The 20,904-nt window shown below is 33.3% G+C and overlaps 1 protein-coding gene across 6 annotated transcripts in view; it reads right to left on the bottom strand.

The window, feature by feature from the left end:
- The window catches only part of LOC118188359 (disintegrin and metalloproteinase domain-containing protein 11-like), a 346,872-nt gene that overhangs the window by 77,763 nt on the left and 248,205 nt on the right, over positions 1 to 20,904 (bottom strand). For all 6 annotated transcript variants that reach the window (XM_085818185.1, XM_085818187.1, XM_085818184.1 and 3 more), the window contains 7 exons: positions 20,114 to 20,178; positions 19,371 to 19,430; positions 14,866 to 14,937; positions 13,413 to 13,579; positions 10,611 to 10,692; positions 10,219 to 10,327; positions 6,522 to 6,573 (listed from right to left, as the gene is read on the bottom strand). In XM_085818185.1, the coding sequence (XP_085674311.1) occupies positions 6,522 to 6,573; positions 10,219 to 10,327; positions 10,611 to 10,692; positions 13,413 to 13,579; positions 14,866 to 14,937; positions 19,371 to 19,430; positions 20,114 to 20,178 (607 nt within the window). The remainder of the gene's footprint in view (positions 1 to 6,521; positions 6,574 to 10,218; positions 10,328 to 10,610; positions 10,693 to 13,412; positions 13,580 to 14,865; positions 14,938 to 19,370; positions 19,431 to 20,113; positions 20,179 to 20,904) is intronic.

Here is a 20,904-nt window from a genome sequence, read left to right as displayed (position 1 = left end):
GGGTGTTGGAAACTACTTTTTATCAGGATAACGATCCTATGAAAACAGTCGTTAATATTCGCCTTTGTTATGTCTATAATTATCTACAAGTTTTGAAAACACCACCTCAGTCATTAGATTAAAACCCGATAGAACGCATTTTGAGAGAAATGGAAGATTGATGCAGATATCACGAAAAAACTAATAAACTCTATATCCAGCCATTTGAAAGCTGTCATAAATGCTGCAGGATATCCTACAATATACGAACTAACAGAAATACTACAATACTCATAAGTGGAGATTTCTTTAATGTGTACGAAGACTTTTGTGAGGAAAATTTCTGTTACTTTTCTATTACTCATTTTCTAAAAAAAAAGTTTTACTATGTTCACAAAATAATTAACGTATTTTTGTTAAAGTTAATTTATAGATGTTATTCAAAAATTTTTATTCTCAAACCTTAATTTTTATTAATGAATAAAGGAATATTTCACTGAAACTAGTAAGTGTACGAACACGTTTGGGAGCCACTGTATGTGTACTAAATATTCCTTTAAATTACAAAGTTCCTCAAAATAAATATAAGAATTTTATGAGCAGGATTCTGTATACTCATAGTAAAAAATTTCAACTAGAAAAATCTTCATGTCATTTAGTTAACTGAAATTAAAATTTTTCGTATTTTTACGTAAAAATTTTACAAAGGTGTGCTTAACAAATATTTTCAAGAGATTAGTTACAAATTTAGTATCGAATGTTTCCTATCGCATAATATATTTGATATAAGTCCATTGACCACCGAAACGAGCAATTTTTATTTTATAGTTTGTAAAGACATTAGGTTAATTGGAAGCAGGAGATTTGAAAAATAAGCAACACCTTCGCCAGGAATCGAACCACGGACCACTGAAATACGCGCTCAGCGTGCAGACCACTACACCATGAAGGTACGCTAAGAAGGCGGGAAAATACCTTATATACTCCCCCCTTGGGACGACTGGGGATTAGGGAACCCAATCGCCAAATCCTGGTGGGTAGAATCATCATCCACCACCCTTTTAATTCGGGCGCCACTGTAGAGACATTAGTTTAATTGGAAGCAAAAGTGATGAAAAATGAGCAACTCCTTCGCCGGGAATCGAACCACGGACCTCTGAAATACGCGCCCAGCATGCAGACCACCACACCGGAGAAATAGTTCTTCAAACGTATTCTCAGACGCACTGAATGAAATCGGCAATAGACAAAGAAAAGTGATTTAAGTCTGAAAATTCATTCTGGATATCTCAATGAATTTTACACGTAATTTCAGGGATTTTTTTAAAAAACTTTCAACTTCATAAAGCATAATGGATATTTTATTAACTTGAGTTTAAATCTGCAGGAAAAATGAAAGATATTATTTTCAAAGCGTAATGTTATTTCTGGTATTGGAATTATTTTCATAACGTTATGTACATTATTTTAGAAATATTTAGGAACAATAGATACACAATAGAACAATACACAGCCTGTGTATGCCGTTTACGAATAAGTTTATATTTATGAAATTCTACCCTTTCAACATAATTTTCAGTATCTACCAGTTTAGTAGATGTTTAATGTAATTATTATCCAACGCAGTTTCCATTTTACAGTTCAGTCAATTTTTGACATCAGTTGACTCTGATTTAGCCTTCCGGAATTTGGTTAGTGCAGTTTAATTTCACGGTTGGAGAATTAATCAGCCGTACATTCCTTTATCGCAACTGCAACTGTAACATGAATTATTACAAAGAGTGGTTCGATTCTCAAAATAGACACGGACTTTAATGCTTTACACGAACTTTGATGCTGAATTTCATGAAATATTGCTCTACTAATGCAGGCAAAGGTTATTCTCTCTCTCTGCATCGCGCATTGCCAGTTTCCTGAGGGATGAAACAAGAATAATACTCTGGTCTTGTGGGTTAACTGCCACCTGCGGCGACAGGCCTACCCTTATAGTCATGCAACACTCTAGAACGCCCCTTAACCGTCAATCGATAAAACGATTCGCTTGCCATTTTATCGAACTGCCGCTTAGAATAATTTACAAAGGTAAAGTTCACTCGAAATTCTCCTGGTCATTGTTAAATGTTCCAGTGTAAAATGTTGTAAGATTCTCAAACTTTGTATTGGTTTTCAATACTAACGCACTTTTCATTTTTGGATTGTTTTCATATAATAGTTTGTAATTTAAAAATATATAAGCATTCAAAAAACTATTTCATGCACTAAATAGCATTGAGCTGACTTAATGTTTAATTTATTATTACGTCACATTCAGTTTCAACAGAACAATCTTCTGCTTCAAATTTATAGCACATAGTATTTTTAAATTTTAATGACACGAATATTTTCTTTCAGAATTAAAATTTCATATGTTAACTACTCTAACAGTAGTTTTAGAGCATTACATATACTCTTAATTCAGAAGCATACTGAAAATACTTTACCTCTTAATATCAATGTAAAAATGCAATAATAATTACAGTAAGAAGACTTCTTTCAGTATTTTTTAATATATTAAGAGGAATAAAAATGTTATCTTTGAAGGCTGTAAGGTCTAATAAGGCAATTTGTTTGCAGGATACTGCCACCGTGATCCCTCATAAGGATGCCTCTAATCAACACGTAAGAGTGCCAGTATATTTGATACAACAAGTTGATTATTGTACGACAAGACAGAATCTTTGGCATAAAAGTACTCTGGCATAAAACTTCCGTCATTTTTGTGCAAGTTTCTTTTTTCCTGATAAAAATTTAATACTTTTGATAGTGAGAGCAACTTTATGCTGGCCCAATTTATGTAACGTTTCTGTCTTAGCAAACAGTTGAGAACTTGCATAAAAGTACTATCATATTTGTGATGGCATACCTTTATGCGGTGGTCCTAGTTTAGGCAGTTGGATCATTGATGGATCAAGTTTAAGATGACAAGATGCCTTCTTGGTAGAAGTTGAGCTGCTTGCATATTATCCCGTCAATCATGAAACTGTCGCCAAGCAGTCCGATTTAGGGCCAGTTATAGATAAGTGTGACGTAGGAACATACTCATAACATATGGACTTTTGTTTGCTATAAATCTGATTGATTCTTGATAAGCTAACTTTTGTTTTTATGAACATAGATTTAAATAAATTTTTGTTGCAGCTTTTTTCTTTCATTTTGAAAAAACAAATAAGGTTACGGTCTGTTTTCTAGAGAATTGCAAGCACGCACCTGTGAATTATTTTCAAAGTTATGGGATCCTAACGTAGAAGAAAAAGGTGTTTATGCTGTACTTTTCTAAAAAAGGGTAAAGAATGATGATGCGACTTGAGAAATTGTGACAAAAAGATATCCTTTTCAATAAGAACGTGGTTTGAAAGCTTTAGAATAACATTTGTGACTGTGCTCTTGTTTACGTACAGTTGAGATAATTAACATCTGTTTAATGGGGGAAAGAACAGCTGGATATATCCGATGAAACAGAAACAGAGTGGAAAAATTATTTTCAGGGAGTTTATACTCATAACATTCTGAAGAGACTTTCTGGAAAAATCGGATGGCCCAACAAAGAGTAGAAATCAACGAAAGCCTTTTTAAGAACTGTAAAAGTGTATCAAATACTGATTGGTTAGTTATTAAATAGACATCAAATGGTGCAGAATATCACCAGAACAACAGGTGCAACTTCTCCGCCAACTTGCATAGTTCGATGGTAGCTCATATTTACTGTCGACGGGGTAACACATAAGGGCCGAAGTCTATTACTTGTATTTGCTGCATACGGAAGTCCATTTAGTACTTTCTTACGTCATTATCTGTCTATAGAGCTCTTCAGGGATGCTTATAGAAAATACAAAAAGTTAAAAAAAATTCTCCCAATAGTAAACCCTGTATTACAGAATCAGGAAAAGGCATCCAGATTGTTTAATCGCCAGGACATGCGATGCCAATCACAACGCTGAATCCTTTTTAAATTCCTACTATTAGCTCCCACTCTCCCTATATCTTGTACAAATTTTCAGTCGTTGATAAAATACTTTTTGTTTATCCACTCAAGTTCAAATACATTTTTTAAACTTTTAGTGGATGACACTTGATGTTAATACAATTTTTTCACATGTTGAAAATTTTTATTAAACTTTTTTTTATTAAAAATTTTAAAAAATTAATTATAAAAAACAAATTTAATAAAAGTAAATTTATTAAAAATTAAAAAATTTTTAATTAAATTTTTTTTGTATTTAAAATTTTTTTGTGTATTTTAAAAATTTTTCTTTGCTGACCTAAGTAGGAATTGACATTAAATTTTTTTTATATTACTTGTTAGGAATTAGTTAACAATAGTCATTTCGCCTTAGTAGCATATCAAAGCTGAAAGACTAGAATTAAATGAACATCCAATTGGCCCGATAATAATTGTACACTGATCAGATTAAAATATACTAGGTATAAGTGATACTATCATATTATTAATTAATGGTTTCGTCATGATTCTCTACGCAAAGAGTACTTTATTAATCGCATAATTCGATCGAAGACTTCGCACTAGTTCATCATATGATATACACTCATGTCCATAAATTAAGGATAATTCGGAGTCACGCGGAAATCGAACTCTAAAATAAATATATCACCTGTAAGATCACTACACACATCTTCAAGAATCATATGCAAATTTCAGGAAGTAACCAGATGACACCGATGGTACGTCACAAAGACGAGAGTGTAAGAAAGTGATATATAAGGAATACAGGCAAAGAAGTAAAATTGATCGCACGGCGCTTCATAAGCATTTCAGTGCAATAACCGAATAGTTACGACACAAAGGACGCATTTGGACGATTTTTTACGTGGTAGAATTATCGGCCGTCTGGAATGTGGGCGTACCCAACTGGAAGTATCAAACGAACTTGGAATTGCCCAGAGTGTCATCTCCAGGCTTTAGCAACCATTCCAAGATGATGGTATTGTGAGTAGACGTTACAGCACAGGTCGCCCCAGAGTTACAACGCGAAATGAGAACCGGTATTTGGTAGTTACTGCCAAAAGAAACAGGCGGAGCACAGCGTCAGACCTGTCTCATCAGCTCTCTTCAGCCACTGGTACAACAGACGCTTAGGGCAGATTGGTCTATATGCTCGTAGACTGTCAGATGCGTTCCACTTACTGCAACTCATTGTCGCCTGCGGTTAGCCTGGAGTAGAGAGCATGCATTGTGGACACCGCAACAGTGGGCTTGTGTGATGTTTTCCGACGAGTCCAAGTTTAGCTTGCAGTCTGATTCTCGCCGGACTTTCATACGGAGAGCTCCAGGTACCCGTTACCACCAAGAAAACATCATTGAACGACACCGTTACGGTGGTGCAGGAGTGCTCGTTTGGGGTGGAATTATTCTGTGTTCCAGAACTGACCTGCATGTTCAAATTGGAACCATGACAAGCCAAATCTATCGGGACGTCATTCTGGAACAACACGTACGCTTGTTTCGGGACGCCATGGGCGCACAATTTGTGTTAATGGATGACAACGTCCGTCCTCACCGTAAAAACATCGTAAGCGAATGCCTTCAATCGGAGGATATCACCCGTATGGACTGGCCAGCATTCTCATCGAACTTTAATCCAGAAGAGCACGTGTGGGACATCCTTGGCCGACGAGTTGCAGCCCATCAACCTCCTCCTACGTGTCTACCGGAACTTCGGAGAGTATTGCTCTTTGAGTGGTGTAATATCCCCCAAGATCAGATCGATAATTTGATACTCAGATGCCTAGGCGTTGTACGGACTGTATTGCATCGTCTGGGAGACATACAATGTATTAACAATCATACCAACCATGTAATATTGGTTTTTTGTAAATAGCTTTTTTTTTGTAATTTGCTCCAGGGAGAAAAATTCGCTAATTTTTTTTAATAATATCAAACATATAGCATCTTTTTTTGCTCTTTACCTTTTGTTTAATAAGTAAGCTTTACAAATAAGTCAAATTTGTTTTGCATCTAACTCTTCCTTTGCCTGATTTTGCATTATCCTTAATTTATGGACATGAGTGTATATCATAATGCGAAACAGAAGTTCCATTGAAAGGAAGCATTTTGGCTACCTGAAAATAATGAACATAATAAATAAACACTTAAATTCTCAGTTATAAACTCAGTTTAAAAAAATTTCCTCTCTAATTCCCAAATTTAGGTTTTCTAGTGTTAGAATAAGGCTGCTTGAAGTCAATTAATTTTTTATCTTCAGAAATCAGTGAATTAATTCATTTTTAATGGGAGTAAAATTCCTAAATATGTTTTGCCTTTTGAATTATTACATACTACTGCAACTTCGGCAAATAAAAAATAGTTAGCCTCTTAAGAAAATTTTTTAAGCAATATATAAAACATACTCGGTTAAAGAATTATTATAAAGGCAATAAGTTTCAGCAAATAGTTAAATATTAAGATGAAGATTAGAATTTCAGCTAGAATAAAGTTCTATGTTAATTATATTAAAATGGAAAAAGGGAAAAAAATAAAAACTTACAGAATATTCTGCGACATGATACAGCTCCACCAGTCTTGACATTTGCAGTCCTCTAGAGAAAAAAATTAAACTGAAAGATCAAACGAGCAGTAAACATGTCTTTGTCTGACAACGTCTTTGATTTTACATTTGATTTACCAATAACATTTGTGAGAAAGTTCTTAACACTGTAAAGCTATCTAACGATCAATTCTTTATTAGTTTAGTGATTACTTGGCTTTCCGTCTCATGACTCCAAGCTGCAAATAAAATATTTGAGGGCATAGATGCTCTGTGTAGAGAAGATTAAGTTTATTTGCTTCTCTGTGATGGATGAAATTGTGTTCTCGCTAATGGCAAAACCATTGACCTAGTTGAAGAGTGCAGAATTACTTTAGTGAGGAAATATCATTGCAGGTATGGTATATTTATTTGTAAACGATAACCCTCAGATGATGTAAATATACTAATTAATGGTAGCAGCAGCCGTTAATTAACGGTTAAATCGGCTTTTTCCCTTAATAAGCTATACACAAACTCAAATATGATTTCCTCTTTTTGTTTCTGAGGCAGTTAGTTTTTCTACACAAATGTGATTTAACAAAATTTGACAAGAAAGCCCATAAATAAATAAATAAAAAGAAAAAAAAATCATTAAAAACAAAATCTGAAATGTTTCAGATTTTAAATTACGTCCAAAGGGGCGTTTTTTAACATTTTGTGTGTTACCTTTCTTTATTAAATATCATGTTCCTCGCACTTAAACCATAAGATCTAGTGCAACAGCAATATCGCAAAATAGTTTTAAAACGAGCATATCTTTAGAATTTCCGATACAGAGACTCACGCGCTGGAGATAAAAATGTTTTTTCTGCACAACGTTGCCATTGCTCGCTTTGAAATCCTTGAGTTTGTTAATCAAAAATTCGTCAAAGTTTTAAAAAATAGGAAATCGATCATAAAACAAATTTCAAATTTCAAATTGGGTCTTCCACATGCTCATATTCGTTGGAGGATTACGTTATTCAAAATTCGATGACTCTATGTACCGTTGTTTTATCACAATACGAGAAATATACATACATTTATGCAGATTTTTCATTATTTAATTTCTTCAAATATAATGCAGGACTCTAACATTTTGTGGCAACAGTTTGAAAAGTGAACCGACATTTATGAGTCCGACGCAAAATGCCAAAACGAAACTAATAGTCCTTCGGGATTCAAATCCCTTTGGACTAAAAAATCAGTGGCTCCTTTTTATGGTGACCGCCGAAAACATCGTGGGTGAAAACGCTGCCGAGAAAACATTGCAAGGGGAAAACATTGTAATACAAATCTTGAGAGAAAAAAAAAAGCAAGGAAACTAAAAATTGCAGTTCTAAAACATAGTATAAAACATTGTCGTCGAAAATAAGACGGTTCAAAAACTTCAGTTTGAAATCATCGCTGTACTGTGTTTTGATAAAATCAAAGCACTTACGAATTATCGCTTAATGATAACAACGCAGACATGTTTTCTAACGTTGAAAATTTTTAATGCATGTTCGCAGTAGTAATCCAACTTTATTAAAGAGATTACTACTAACACAACTTTATAAAAGGATGTATACCTTTCACAGTCAATATATAAGTCTATTAACTACTAGACGTAGCATTATATGTTAATTTTCAGTTTTTAGTTCAATTTTATATTAGTTTCAGCTTCTTACATTTCCAATAAAAATTTATTAATTAATCCAAAAATATGTATTATAAAGGTAAAAATATTTCTCATTCCTTCTTGAGCTCACAAATCATTATGCAAATATATTAAAAAATTTTAAAGTCTGAAACACATGTCTGTGATGTTACTATCAAATAAAGTCTTGGAAAACTCAAAATGAAAAAGAGATGTTCACGTTTTTGAGAATGAACCAGATCAATTAAAATGACTGTATCACGAAATGATTTGCAGATGTTTTATTTTTTAACAAGGTACTTTGTACGACGTTGTTTTAAAACTGCTTTATTTTCTATGACAATGCTTATAACTCTTATATTTTAGAATTTCTGATGTTTTCTTTTTGTCTCACGGTGTTATGTACTACGCTGTTTTCCCCTTGCTTCATGTTCTCGCAATGTTTTCGTCCGCGATATTTTTGTAGCGATGTTTGCACCCGAAGCCCTTTTCTGTACTTTCGAAGCAAGTTTCGAAGTAGATATATTATTTTCAACTAACATGCAAAATGGCATCTTGGCAAAATAAAATCCTTAGACGCATACCTTTATTTCCCTGTGCCTTTGCATATAGGTGACTGCCCGTTGGCAAAGTACAATATTTTTAGTTTCTCTGTCAAATTTAATCAATATATTACTGATTAAAAATTCAATGATTTAAATGCAATAAATTCACTTAATAACTTAAATCGTCATTTTTCCTTTTAAAAATAAAATGCCTAATCAGTATAAACTAATATAAAATATAATATATTTTTTAATTTATTAATATATAATAATATATTCAATAAATTTATAATATATTCCACTGGTAGTTTTATGAACATTTACGGCCTTGTAAATGAAGAAAGGTGTTTCTAAATCCTTATATTACGTAACTAGTACAGAACTACTTTTTAAAAATTTTTATGATGTTTCGTTTCTTTTTTTAATAGGTATGTAAGATAAAAAATTAAAAATGTCAAGGTTTTTGGGTTTAAATCTTACTTGAGGTGTTAGATTATAACCTGAAACTTGTAGACTGTAATGTTTTAAATATTTTTAGCGTGATTTATTTACATCTGGTGGAGTTCAAATGGCGTGCGTCTCTTCAAAAGCTTATACTTAAAAATTAATTTTTAAAAATTTTTCTAATAAAAATGCTTACAAATTATATTAAAAATAAAAGTTTTTTCCTTCAGTTAATTTATTTTAAGTAGCTCTGGAAATACGTAATTTGAGCATTAAAATCCTGGAAAAGGAAACAGCGCTAGAATATCTGCTTAATAAGTTATCTGAATTTTTATTCTATTGATTGATAAACCGCTTATTAAAATGTGACTTTATCTGCTAATTTAAGCGTCTTTAGAAAAACCTGAATTGATGATGAATGGAAAAATGTAGTAAAGGTTATTTAATTAATATGAGAACATATTACGGAAAGCATTCTGCTAAATTAACTTCGAGAAAAAATTTGAAAATGAATAAAATCAAAAGAATATTCATGACGAAAACTACACTTTTTTCTATAAGTTTCGTACAAGTATTACTTTTTTCCCCACTTTCTATGACTTTTCTTGAATTAGTTAATTTCTTGAATTCTAGAATTTTCTTAGCGAGAAATAATTAATGTTTGGTATGTTCATATTCACATTTTTAAGAAAGCTATTTAAATAGCTTAAAATCTAATTAAGATTTAATTAAATTTTTTGAAAGGATCTGTTGGAGAAGAATTTAATTTTTATACTCTGTTCTCATGTCTGCAATCAAATTAATGTAATCTGACACTAATGCTTTGCATTTCATAAAACAGCTGAAATATCGTTAGCTCTTTATTTTTACTTTCATTTAATTAAATTAAACAACAAATCTAAGATTCAAAGCATTATGTGCTTTGAATATCGTGGAAACAAATTTGAATCGAATTTGCATTATTTTGTTTTACAGAACTTCCTATTTTAAAGCACATACTGCTAAAAAGCTTTTGATTTAGCAATAATTTCTAGACTCAAAAACTTACCCGGTCCTGCTGATGTCCCATCCGAGTGATCATGACCCATTCCTAAATTGTGGCCAAGCATATGGGTTATTGTGCTAGCTACTAGTTGAGGTTCATATATGTTAGTATCCTGTAATCAAAATATATATATATATATATATATATATATATATATCAAAATATATCAAAATGACCTGAATATCGAGGTAATTTATTTCTTTACAATATGCTTATTTTAAACCGAATTTTTAAGCACACATTTTTGAATAAACATTATCTTCCAAGGTTTCTCATTTTATTAAAAAATTCGTGAAAATAGTAAAGCATCGCCCTAGCCTGGCTGTTAAATTGGTATTAATTACTGCACATGCCTATTCTTCTCATCAATTACAAAGAATTAGGAAACTGTTTACCTCACTTATTCCAACTGCTTTAGCTGTGCAGATGCTGTCTGGCACGGCCATGCCTACTTCACTGCCTCGGAAATGCTTTCCTCTGTTAGTAAAAAGTAAAATCAGATATTTCTTATTCCATTAATACATATTTCTTAGTAAACTTATGCAATATTTTTAGTAAACTTATTAATATTACTTGTAACTATATATATAATTCAAAAATATATATGCATCCAGGAAAAAATTGAGCCATAACTAAGAAACGCGGCATGCAATTTGGTTTGGCGATTTGTGTAAATGGTTAAATCTGCAGCACCAGTCAGCACTGTGGAGCGATACTAGCCGCATCGGAAGTACGCATCTGATGGAATGTAAAAGAACAGGTGCGGCGGTGACGAGTATTTACAACCATGCTGACGGCTTGGATACACGGCATTGTAACGAAAGATACTTTTAAGGTTATCACATATGGCTACAGTCCCTCCTAGACGGGACTTTTCTAAGAAACGGGATTCTGGTAGCACTGCTTTAAACGGGAGGTTTCCTAGAAAAAAGAGCCCCGCTCGAAGCGAAGTCCCGCCTAGCTACGAATACAATAATGCCGAAAATGTTTCGGCTGGACCTCAGTCCCGGGTAGAGACAACCAATCAGACGAAAGTTCTGCTTCTGAAGCCTCACGTGATCCCAATCTAAACGATAATCGATTAGTGTTTGGCGTTCAAGTCTTTGTAGTAAGTGAAAATGGTAACCTAGCTACGTGGGTTTCCTGGAATTGTGCGGTTTCTGAGAATTGCGCCTTTCGACGTCAATTCCCGTGTAGCCGAAACATAATGTGATTGGGACTTCTAGTCCCAATCACATTATGGGACTCGACTCGAAGATTGGGACTCGATTACGAGATTAGGACTCGACTCGAAGACGTACTTGAAATTCAGAAGGTTACGAATAGTTGTCAGACTTTAAGAAGGGTTGCATCATAGGGCTAAAAGAGGCCGGTTGTTCGAACAGGTGGATCGGCCGGCCATATTGGTCAAAATGATATGGTCATTGTCCGTTGTTAGAAGCAGCGAAGGCATAGTCAGCCGCCGTGGTAATAGTGTTACATTTTTTTTTTTATTTTATGCACTTTAATTTGTAGGGCTTATATTTATTTTAACTACCATTTAAGTTTAAACTATCTTTCCTGTCAAGCCTTACTTTCCGCTGGAATTGCCAATGCCAGAGTATGTAAATTTTAGTAGAACGCGCAAGGATTCAAATTGTCAGCGGAAGTAATCTGAGTTAAATAGAAGGGAAACGAGTTCGAAAGGGTGCTTTTCTTGCTTCACGAGCGTGGAGGTGGCTAGTTAGAAATTGAAGAACCACGCGTTTCGGCCTGTGTGCTTGCCTCGGCAGATTGTTAATCTTTTAACGTAATATTCCGAAGTTTGCTGAATTATCAGCGGTATCTTAGAACGCGGTGAGGTTAGTTACGTTCAGAGAGCCTCGTAGTTAGTCACTTGTTATTGTTCTCTTTTTAGTTTCTTATTTTAATTTTACCGCCGGGTCGGCGTAGTTTGTGAGCGTCAAGATCACGCATTTGTAATTTCTAAAGTTGAATAAAAAGGGACTTAAGCCCTTCTCAAGACTTTGTCTACTTTCCAGTTCTCAGCAGTCACCACTATTGTTGCGTGCAGGTTGGAAGCGCGCAACATTACAAATTGTTGAACTTTCAGTATTATTACTTTTGCCGATATTACAACTGTATCATTATAAAAGTTTTGAAAACTGTAATACTGATTAATGTATACTTGAAATATTACTGAATTATTATGAAAATCATCTCTAAAGCAATGAAACAGTCGCAGGATGTTCCCTCTACACGTAGGTAATATTTAATATATATTTATTACTCAATATATTCTATATTACAAATAGTACTTTTAGGCCATCATTAAATTCAATTTTCCAAAGCCTTCTTTAAAACAAATTTTGGAAAACTTTCAGTGTTTAACCCAGTCTCCTGATCGCATGAGTCATTGCCGAAGACGTGTGAAGGAATATATTGTAATCACGAATGTTAATTGCATTGAGATTCTTGTTTAGTTCTTTTTAATGGTTTCTCGATGCTTTTGAAGAGTCTGAATGTACCGCTTATAGATCAGATGATGATCATATTTTGGAAGATACAAAAGAATGTGTCGAATTCATGGTTTTTCGAAATGCCCGAGTTTAAATATTTCTTAGTACTAAAAGGCATCTCTGATAAAATAGCTTTATGGAATTTTACTTGGTGAATGAACAATATTTGAGGCTTTCCATCCTTACTCACGTTAGTTTTATCTCAGGTAAAAAGATTTCACCTGAGATGGTTCACATCACCTCATGGTGATTACATGGTTTTATAATGTGATCTATGTTATCTGAGGTATTGTGTTCACATCACCTTAGGTATAGCGAACCATCGAAAAAAATTATTGTTCAGTTTCATCACTGAAAAATGCCATTCGGCCTTTCAGCCGAAAGAACCTATTCCTTAATTCAAACCATCCATTTACAATGCCGATGCTAGAAATGTTTTGATATTATCTATAGTAATGTGTCATTTACTTAATAATAGATGAATGTAAATTTTTAGAGCTTTTCGCAGGTTCAAATTTAACTCAACCTTAAGAAATCATCGTAAATTTAGCGTTTTTCAGGATTCAGGAAAATATTTTTCCATATAGAATCAGCTCAACTGAGGTTTGGTAAAGCAGGAACTTACTGTAGCCTTTCACATATTTCTTAAAAATTAGACTCACCGTTTCCTAATTAGAGGAACTGAAAAAACATGCTTACGTAATGAGATGAGTGGCATCTTTTGCTACTTTGTACAATTTTCTAGAAGTGTAATCCAGGAGATTTAGCAACGTCTGTCGAACGTCTGCAGTGACTTCAATCTGATCACCGTGCGCCCACGTCTCCACGTATACGACAGACACTCTGGTATTTACTGTTCGGAAGTACTGTAATTAAAAACATAGTCTTGCCTTAATGGTAATAATCACTGTAATAAAGAGTTTTGAGTACTTAAAGAACTCTTAATATAAAAGCTCAAACAAGAAATTAATATCTTGATATCGAATTAGAATGTTTGTTGTTGTTTGAAAAAAGTACTTGAGTGAAGCAGTAATATAAAACGTTTGAAAGAAATCTACGATGGTGCTGAATCAGCTAAAATTTAATTTATTTCTCCAGAAATTCGCTAGAAATTTTATTACACAACAAACGACTTTTAGATCGATTCTGTAGTTATTAATGTATTTGAATCTCCTGAAAGCTCTTCCAGCAATATGCAGAGTCTGGAAATTTCACGGGAATTGCTTCTAACTACTTTATAACTACTTCTGTTACTACATCATTTTACTCGTCTAGACAACGAAATCTTATACATATTAGTAGCATTTAAAAATGTTTTAGTAAAAAAAAAAAAAAAAAATGGTCATTGTAATTACTTTTTTAAATTCTTTTATTTCCGTGTATGAAGCAAAATATGTATTGCAACCGCGAAGAATTTCGGCTGTCATATTTCAAGAAAAATATCTATTTTGACCATACTCTAATGCATTTAAATGGTGGTTTTGGTCGACATCTATACGTACGAACATAGTAAACATCGTGACATCTCTACGTACGTACGTATGTATGTATGTATGTATCTCGCATAATTCAAAAAATATTTATAAGGTATTTCTCTCGCCTTCTTAGCATGCCTTCGTAGTGTGGTGGTCTGCTCGCTGGGCGCGTATTCCAGAGGTCCGTGTTTCGATTCCCGGCGAAGGCGGTGCTCATTTCTCAAGTCTCCTGCTTCAAAAACAAAATAACTAATGTCTCTAGAGATTAACCGTAGAATGTTGAAATATTTTATATGAGACTGTTATAGCATCTAGTTCTACACCTCCGTTTTACTCCAAACGTATATATATATACACATGCACCCCCTTACCCGGCCTTTATTTTCGAAGGCGTTGGTCATAGTAATATATTTCGAATTACAGAAGTGTTTTAAATGACGAAAATTTTCATGTTTTGGTAATGTTAAATTTAAGAAAATTTAATGGAGTAAAATAATGTAAAACATTGGTGAATTTTCGACTTAATCTTCAGATTAATTGTAAAGATTTTCTTATTAACTTTATTATTAATTATTATTTCTTATTAACTTTATTATTTCTTATTAACTTCTATTAAATATTTTAATAGAAGTCTCTATAATTTAAGCATGATTTAATTAAGACAAGTTGAAACTTACCATATCGACGCAATTCAAAATTTGAATAGCGTCGCTAACGACTTCAGCCCTTGTTGAATTGCGATTCTCAAACTGAAAATAAAATAATTTTATCACTTTACTTTAAATACCATGTTTATCATAAAATATACAATATGTCCACACGGAAATTTATTTCTTCTTAAACTCCATTCTTCAAGCGTTTAATTTACTTTATAAAATTGAAAGAGAAAAATTTAAATTGATTAGTGTAATAAAAATCGCACAAATGGCAGTAGATTATTCCTACAGTAGACATGGCAGTATTCCTATAGTCTACATGGCAGTAAATTATTAATATTCATCATAGGAAAATTTAAGTTTTCACGCATTAAAAAAATAGCTAATTGGTTATAATGTTATTTTGAATTATATCTGTGGAGTTTATTTGAAACTGAGTGAAGATATTTTCTAAAATTTGTTTGCTTCTAAAATTACTTTCAGAATATTGATGAAAATACCTTATAATCAATGCATAAATCAATGAATAAAAATAGAAAAGGTGCAATATTTCCTCAGAAATCCTCGTAAAGGTGTTCACAGTATCACGGGTTATAATAAGTACTTACACTTCAAACAACTAAGAACGTTAAATACAACGCATCTAAACGGAAAAGCTCACACGGAGATCTGTCAATACTCCGTACTTAACGCTGAACTAAACAACTGAGAGCAGATGCTCTCTCCGGCCTTATATTGATTTCACTCGGCTGCCGAGAAATCTCTAATACCTTCCGTTTCTCGAGGCACATACGATTAAAGTTACAACTAAGGGCCGGATACGGTTACGGTTACGTATATGCATCAATTTACAGTTATTCAGTTGCAGTATCAATTAGTAAATGAACCGAAATGACTCAAATGGTCGCCAAGTTTGGCAACTTTTGGCGATTTGCCGCAAAAATTTGGGGTCAAAATTAGTGAAAAACATTCATCACCAGCTTGACGATATCTCGCCAATTTAGCGAGATAGCCATTTACTTAATGTTAAACAGACTTGTACCTGCGATCGTATTTTTCCTATAGAGCTTCGTCTCTTTTAGCATTTCATGTTACATTCTACAAAAAAATTAAAGTTTCATATATAATTTCACTAAAATAATTTATATATATATATATGCAAAATTCGTAACAATATATATCTTAAATACTTTTTATTTGTAAGTGTTGTAAAGCCTTTCCTACAGTCTGGAGGCCCACCAGCGGCCGAGCGGTAAAGTCGCTGAAAACTGGTAGTTCGGTCCGAGGTTCGAATCCCGAGAACGGGCTGGCTGCATGGGTGTTTTCGTCGTTTTCCCCATGTGTAACGTGTATACGAGCCAGTTTCCCTTGGGAAGTCCTCCACGAAGGCATCCCTCCCCTTAGGCAGATAGCCCTCGAGGCTTTGCCGTAATTAAAATAACCTAATCTAACCTAACCTACAGTCTGGAATGAACTTTTAGTTATAGTCAAGTCTTATTCAATAAATTGTATTCGTTATTTTTAAAAATTACTTTATTTTTCAAGGAAAATATTGTAAAGGGGCTGATTTTGTAGAAAGTTTCTTAGCGGAAAAGAGAACTAATCCTTATTATGAGATTTCAAGAATGTTTTGAAACTGTCGTATCGCTATGGGTATGCTATTAAAAAGTGATAAAACTTATAGATGAAGCACAATCTACCCTAAATTCCTTTTCATGTTCCTGGAAAATTTTTAATTATGGAATGACACCAGTAAATGGTTAACAGAAAGTAAAGGTATATACCAGAAGTAAGTTGAAAGCAAGTGTTATGTAATAAGAGATAAAGTTAAGTATTTCCTTGCTAGGTAAACTTACTTTCCTTAACGACGTGAACAACTCATATAGCACTTTTATTTAAATGCAGAGTGTCACATCGGAAACGACCAAACTGTGCACAACCAGATTGCTCGCTTGGAATACATAAAAATGTCTAAAGAGCTGTACCTGTATGATGCATAGGTTGCGAAAAAAAGTGTGACGTAACATCCGGTGCAAGAAAAAAGATCTTTATTGGAAGCATGAACATTGGTACTTGTAGATGTTTACATAGGAATATGTTCAAAATGTTCACCAGACATATTGAGGCATGCATGCCCACTCCCGGAATGACGTCAAGCCGTCGTTTGAATCGTATATAAGAGTCGGCATTCTAGTAGCTACCGGTAATCTTCGCATGGTGATAAAGTATCCTATACGTGATTGGTTGGATACCGAATACCCAGGCCTAACAGTGCTTTAACTTACAAAGCAGGAATATTAAAGCTCAAAGAAACTCCGTTCTTTTATTATTTTATTCAAAATTATTTCATGATGATTTCCCCTTCTAAATTATTCTGGTCCCTAATTTCTTGACGCAAAATTTGATTAAATTATACCTAATGAGATTTTAACCTTTTTCTCAGGGCAAAGGCGTTTTCTCTTCAAAGCTTTCTATTTTTCGCTTTTCAAAATTTTTACCGTATTACATTCCAGAAGGGCAAATGTCAACTCTTATCTGATCATTGAGCTCACAAACAAGATCATTGCTGCCCAAATGTCCTGCATCTTACAATGGATACCGGCTCATGTAAATATTTTTGGTAATGAGAAGGCCGATGAGCTTGCAAAGGCATCCCATGATTCTCCTCAGCCATCCAACTGCCTAACCCTCGTTGATGCCAATGCAGTTACCAGCCAAAGACTAATCGGTCAAGTTAAAGGAAACTCCATCCCGGAATTGAACTGCGACAGAGCCATATCGACTATCATAACCAGACTTAGGACAAATCGCTTAAAAGGGATGAGGATTTCTGCAGACGGACAGCGTAGTTACACCAACATTTGTCCTCATTGCCCAGATGACGTCCCACTGTCTCGCCATCACATCTTCAGCTGCCCAGCAATCCATGCCAGACTGTTCGGCATCGGCATTGAAGACCCAGTGGACCTACTTTATACTGATAGAGCTGCAAAAGCTGCCTTTGACAGCTTCGGAGCTATATAATTGCACTTTGCCATAGACACGACATCATCATCATCACCGTATTACATGAACCCCTCTTTTGATGACAATTTTAATTCTTTGATGATCTCTTTGATGGTAAACGCTTCGTGCCTAAGTACTCCGTAAATTTAAACTTCCTTGATCCGCTGGACTGGACATTGGGGATTCGGTTTTATGGCCGCCACGATCATCAAATCTGACACTTTTAGATTTTGTCCTGTGGTATCATCTGAAAGAATTGGTCTGTGAAGACCTAGTTACTACATAAAGTGATCTAGTTCCTTGTCTTCATGTTGCGTATAATCTTGCAGACACCACGCTGTTGCAACGTTATATAAGCAGCCATTACACTGCGCGCGCGTGCATGCTTTTATATGCGCGGTGGACATTTTCAACAGCTTCCCATAAAAATATATGCAAATACCGATATTCATGCTTCCAATGAAGATGTTTTTTCCTTTGCACCAGATACATCGTCAGTATTTCTTTCGCATTTATTTAAAAAAAAAATATGGGCCTTACAGGCACAGTTCTTTTGCAGTTTTTATGTATTCCAAGTGAGGAATCTGGCTGTGCAGAGTTTCGGCGGTCTTCATGAGGCACTCTGTATAACATAGAAACACTACCTGTCGATAACACGAAATTAAATAAATTGATTATTTTTATTTTCTAATCTTAAAATATTTGGTTTTATCTTTGTAAGAATTTTAATTCATTTCTTTCCCTAATAACCTAATTTTACAAAATCTTTTCAATTGCACAATCAAAAGCTAGAAAACATCATTTCATAAATTGCCACAATTTTTCTAAAGCAGGTGTCCGCCGAAAACATCGAGGCAAAAACATCGCGGAGAAAACTACGCAAGGCGAAAACGTCGTGGAGCAAAAACTGCGTAGTTTTCGCACCGCTTTATTTTCGACCACGATATTTTGTACCACGATGTTTTCCCTTTGCTTTATTTTCTCCCCTGATATTTTGTACCACTAAGTGTGTTGTTTTCTCCGCTACGTTTTCGTCCGCGATGTTTTTGCCGCGATGATTTCGGCTAAGAAAGAAGGCAGGACTTAGGGAATGGTCGTGACATAACTTGATTCTTAGTTAAGAATAAACAGCAATAGGGAATGATGCAAGTTACATTTGTGTACCTGTAAGAATGAATATACATGTAAGAACTATACTTTTGTGTGTAATTAATTGTCCGTACAAACATCGTTCTGTTTCTGTTTCTGAACAAATATTACAACGGTAAGAGCAACGCATTTGAATAAATAATCACTATAATAATTCGAGTACATCTATTTGTTTAAGTGAACTTATAGGAAACCTGTAAATTTTTGTTCCGCATTGTTTAATCCATTCACTAAATTATTCTTGCCTTTCAAAAAAGAGGAAAGAAAATATGGGTTGACTTAGTAAATTTCTTTTTCTATAGAATTTATAACTGCTGGATTATAAAACTAATAAAATTTTAACTATTTCTTTAAAAAACTCTAAAACTTACCATAGCTTGATCTATAACTAAAGCTAGTTCAATGAATTTGTATACTTGTCTCACATCCCTCTAGAAAAGTAAAAGAAAATTAAAAATGTAACTAAATTATTCACTTCTGTTTTATACTTCTAAAAATGGTATTAGATATATATTTAAAACATTAAAAGTTATTGTTAACAATAATTATATTTTCTCTTTATTTTAACATATGTTACGCACAGTTTTATAAAATCAAGCTGAGTAAATCAGTGTAATTAAAACTTCATAATTTTAAATTAAATTTTATCAGTGCGTAACAATAGCATATAGGAGCTAAATGATTTTTAAATTTTAAAGCCATTTGCTATTTTTATTAGTAAAACTGTAAATTGTTACGCACTGATAAAATTTAGACGTTTTAATTACATTGATTTACTCAGCTTGATTTTATAATTAAGATGAATAATTCTTATTTTGTAACTTTCTCATCTCTCTAAGATTATATTTTATATATGAAATGCTCATATTTCTAACAATTTAACACAGGTCACCATTCGTTCATGATGGTTCTCCTGATGAAATGCTTCTGATGTCAGCAATTTAATACATAAAGCAAATTCTTTTAAGACAGTGTAATAATACTGCATTTAATATATGCTTCAAAACCTTATTTTTATTACTGCTATATTTTCTTTTTTAAATTTTCTTGTGCACAAAATTTTCTAAAAGACGAAAATAACTCAAAATGTCAATATTTCATAACTGATTCTTACCTTAATTCTTGTGGGTGGTCTTATTCTGAATTGCTTGAAACCCCATTCATGCATACCAGTATTGCCTGGAAAAAATAAATCAAGGAAGAATTTTTCAAATAGTTAGCACACGATTCTAATTAGTTAGCATATAATAGAAACTTTTACAAAATATTTGCTTTGTGGCTATTCCTTAAATAAATGCAAATTAAATAAAAATAAGCTTAGTTATTATTTCTCATTTTAATACCTACAGCTGAAAAAAGTACCGGGGACTTTTTTAAAACGTACATAATTGTAGCTAAAAGTCAGGAACAGGAACAGATTTTCTGCTATATAAAATCTACATTTCTTCAACAGTAGCTTTTTCCCTTGCACCTCAACGTAGTGATCTCTCATCATAACGCTGAACAAATAATCAGAATTAACACCCATGTAATGAAAAATTAGAACCTTGCTAGTAGAATTTTAAATACATGAGAAAAATCTTTAAATTATGCATGCTGATATTATTTCACTTTATGACTAAGCTTGTAAGTTTATGACTTACAGAAATAATAACACTGTGGCTAATAAGATTTATATAATTTCAACCTCATTTATATTAATTAAATTTTGTTAGTTATATTCTAATTATAATTTTAATTATATTCTAATTAGAAGTATTAGAGTATTAATACTGAATATTTCTGAATTCGCTATATTCTATTAGTATTAAATTCACTATATTTTAATTTCGTTTCCTTTTTTCAAACTGAGTCTCATTCACTCTACCTCCATACGATTGGACCGAAAATGGTGCACAATTGTTG

The sequence above is a fragment of the Stegodyphus dumicola genome, chromosome 6, assembly GCF_044657685.1.
Source record: "Stegodyphus dumicola isolate Sdum_Otavi_A_Nest chromosome 6, ASM4465768v1".
NCBI lineage: Eukaryota > Metazoa > Arthropoda > Arachnida > Araneae > Eresidae > Stegodyphus > Stegodyphus dumicola.
The sequence above is the reverse complement of the archived record's forward strand: the minus strand, read 5'-3'. Positions and strand labels throughout refer to the sequence as shown.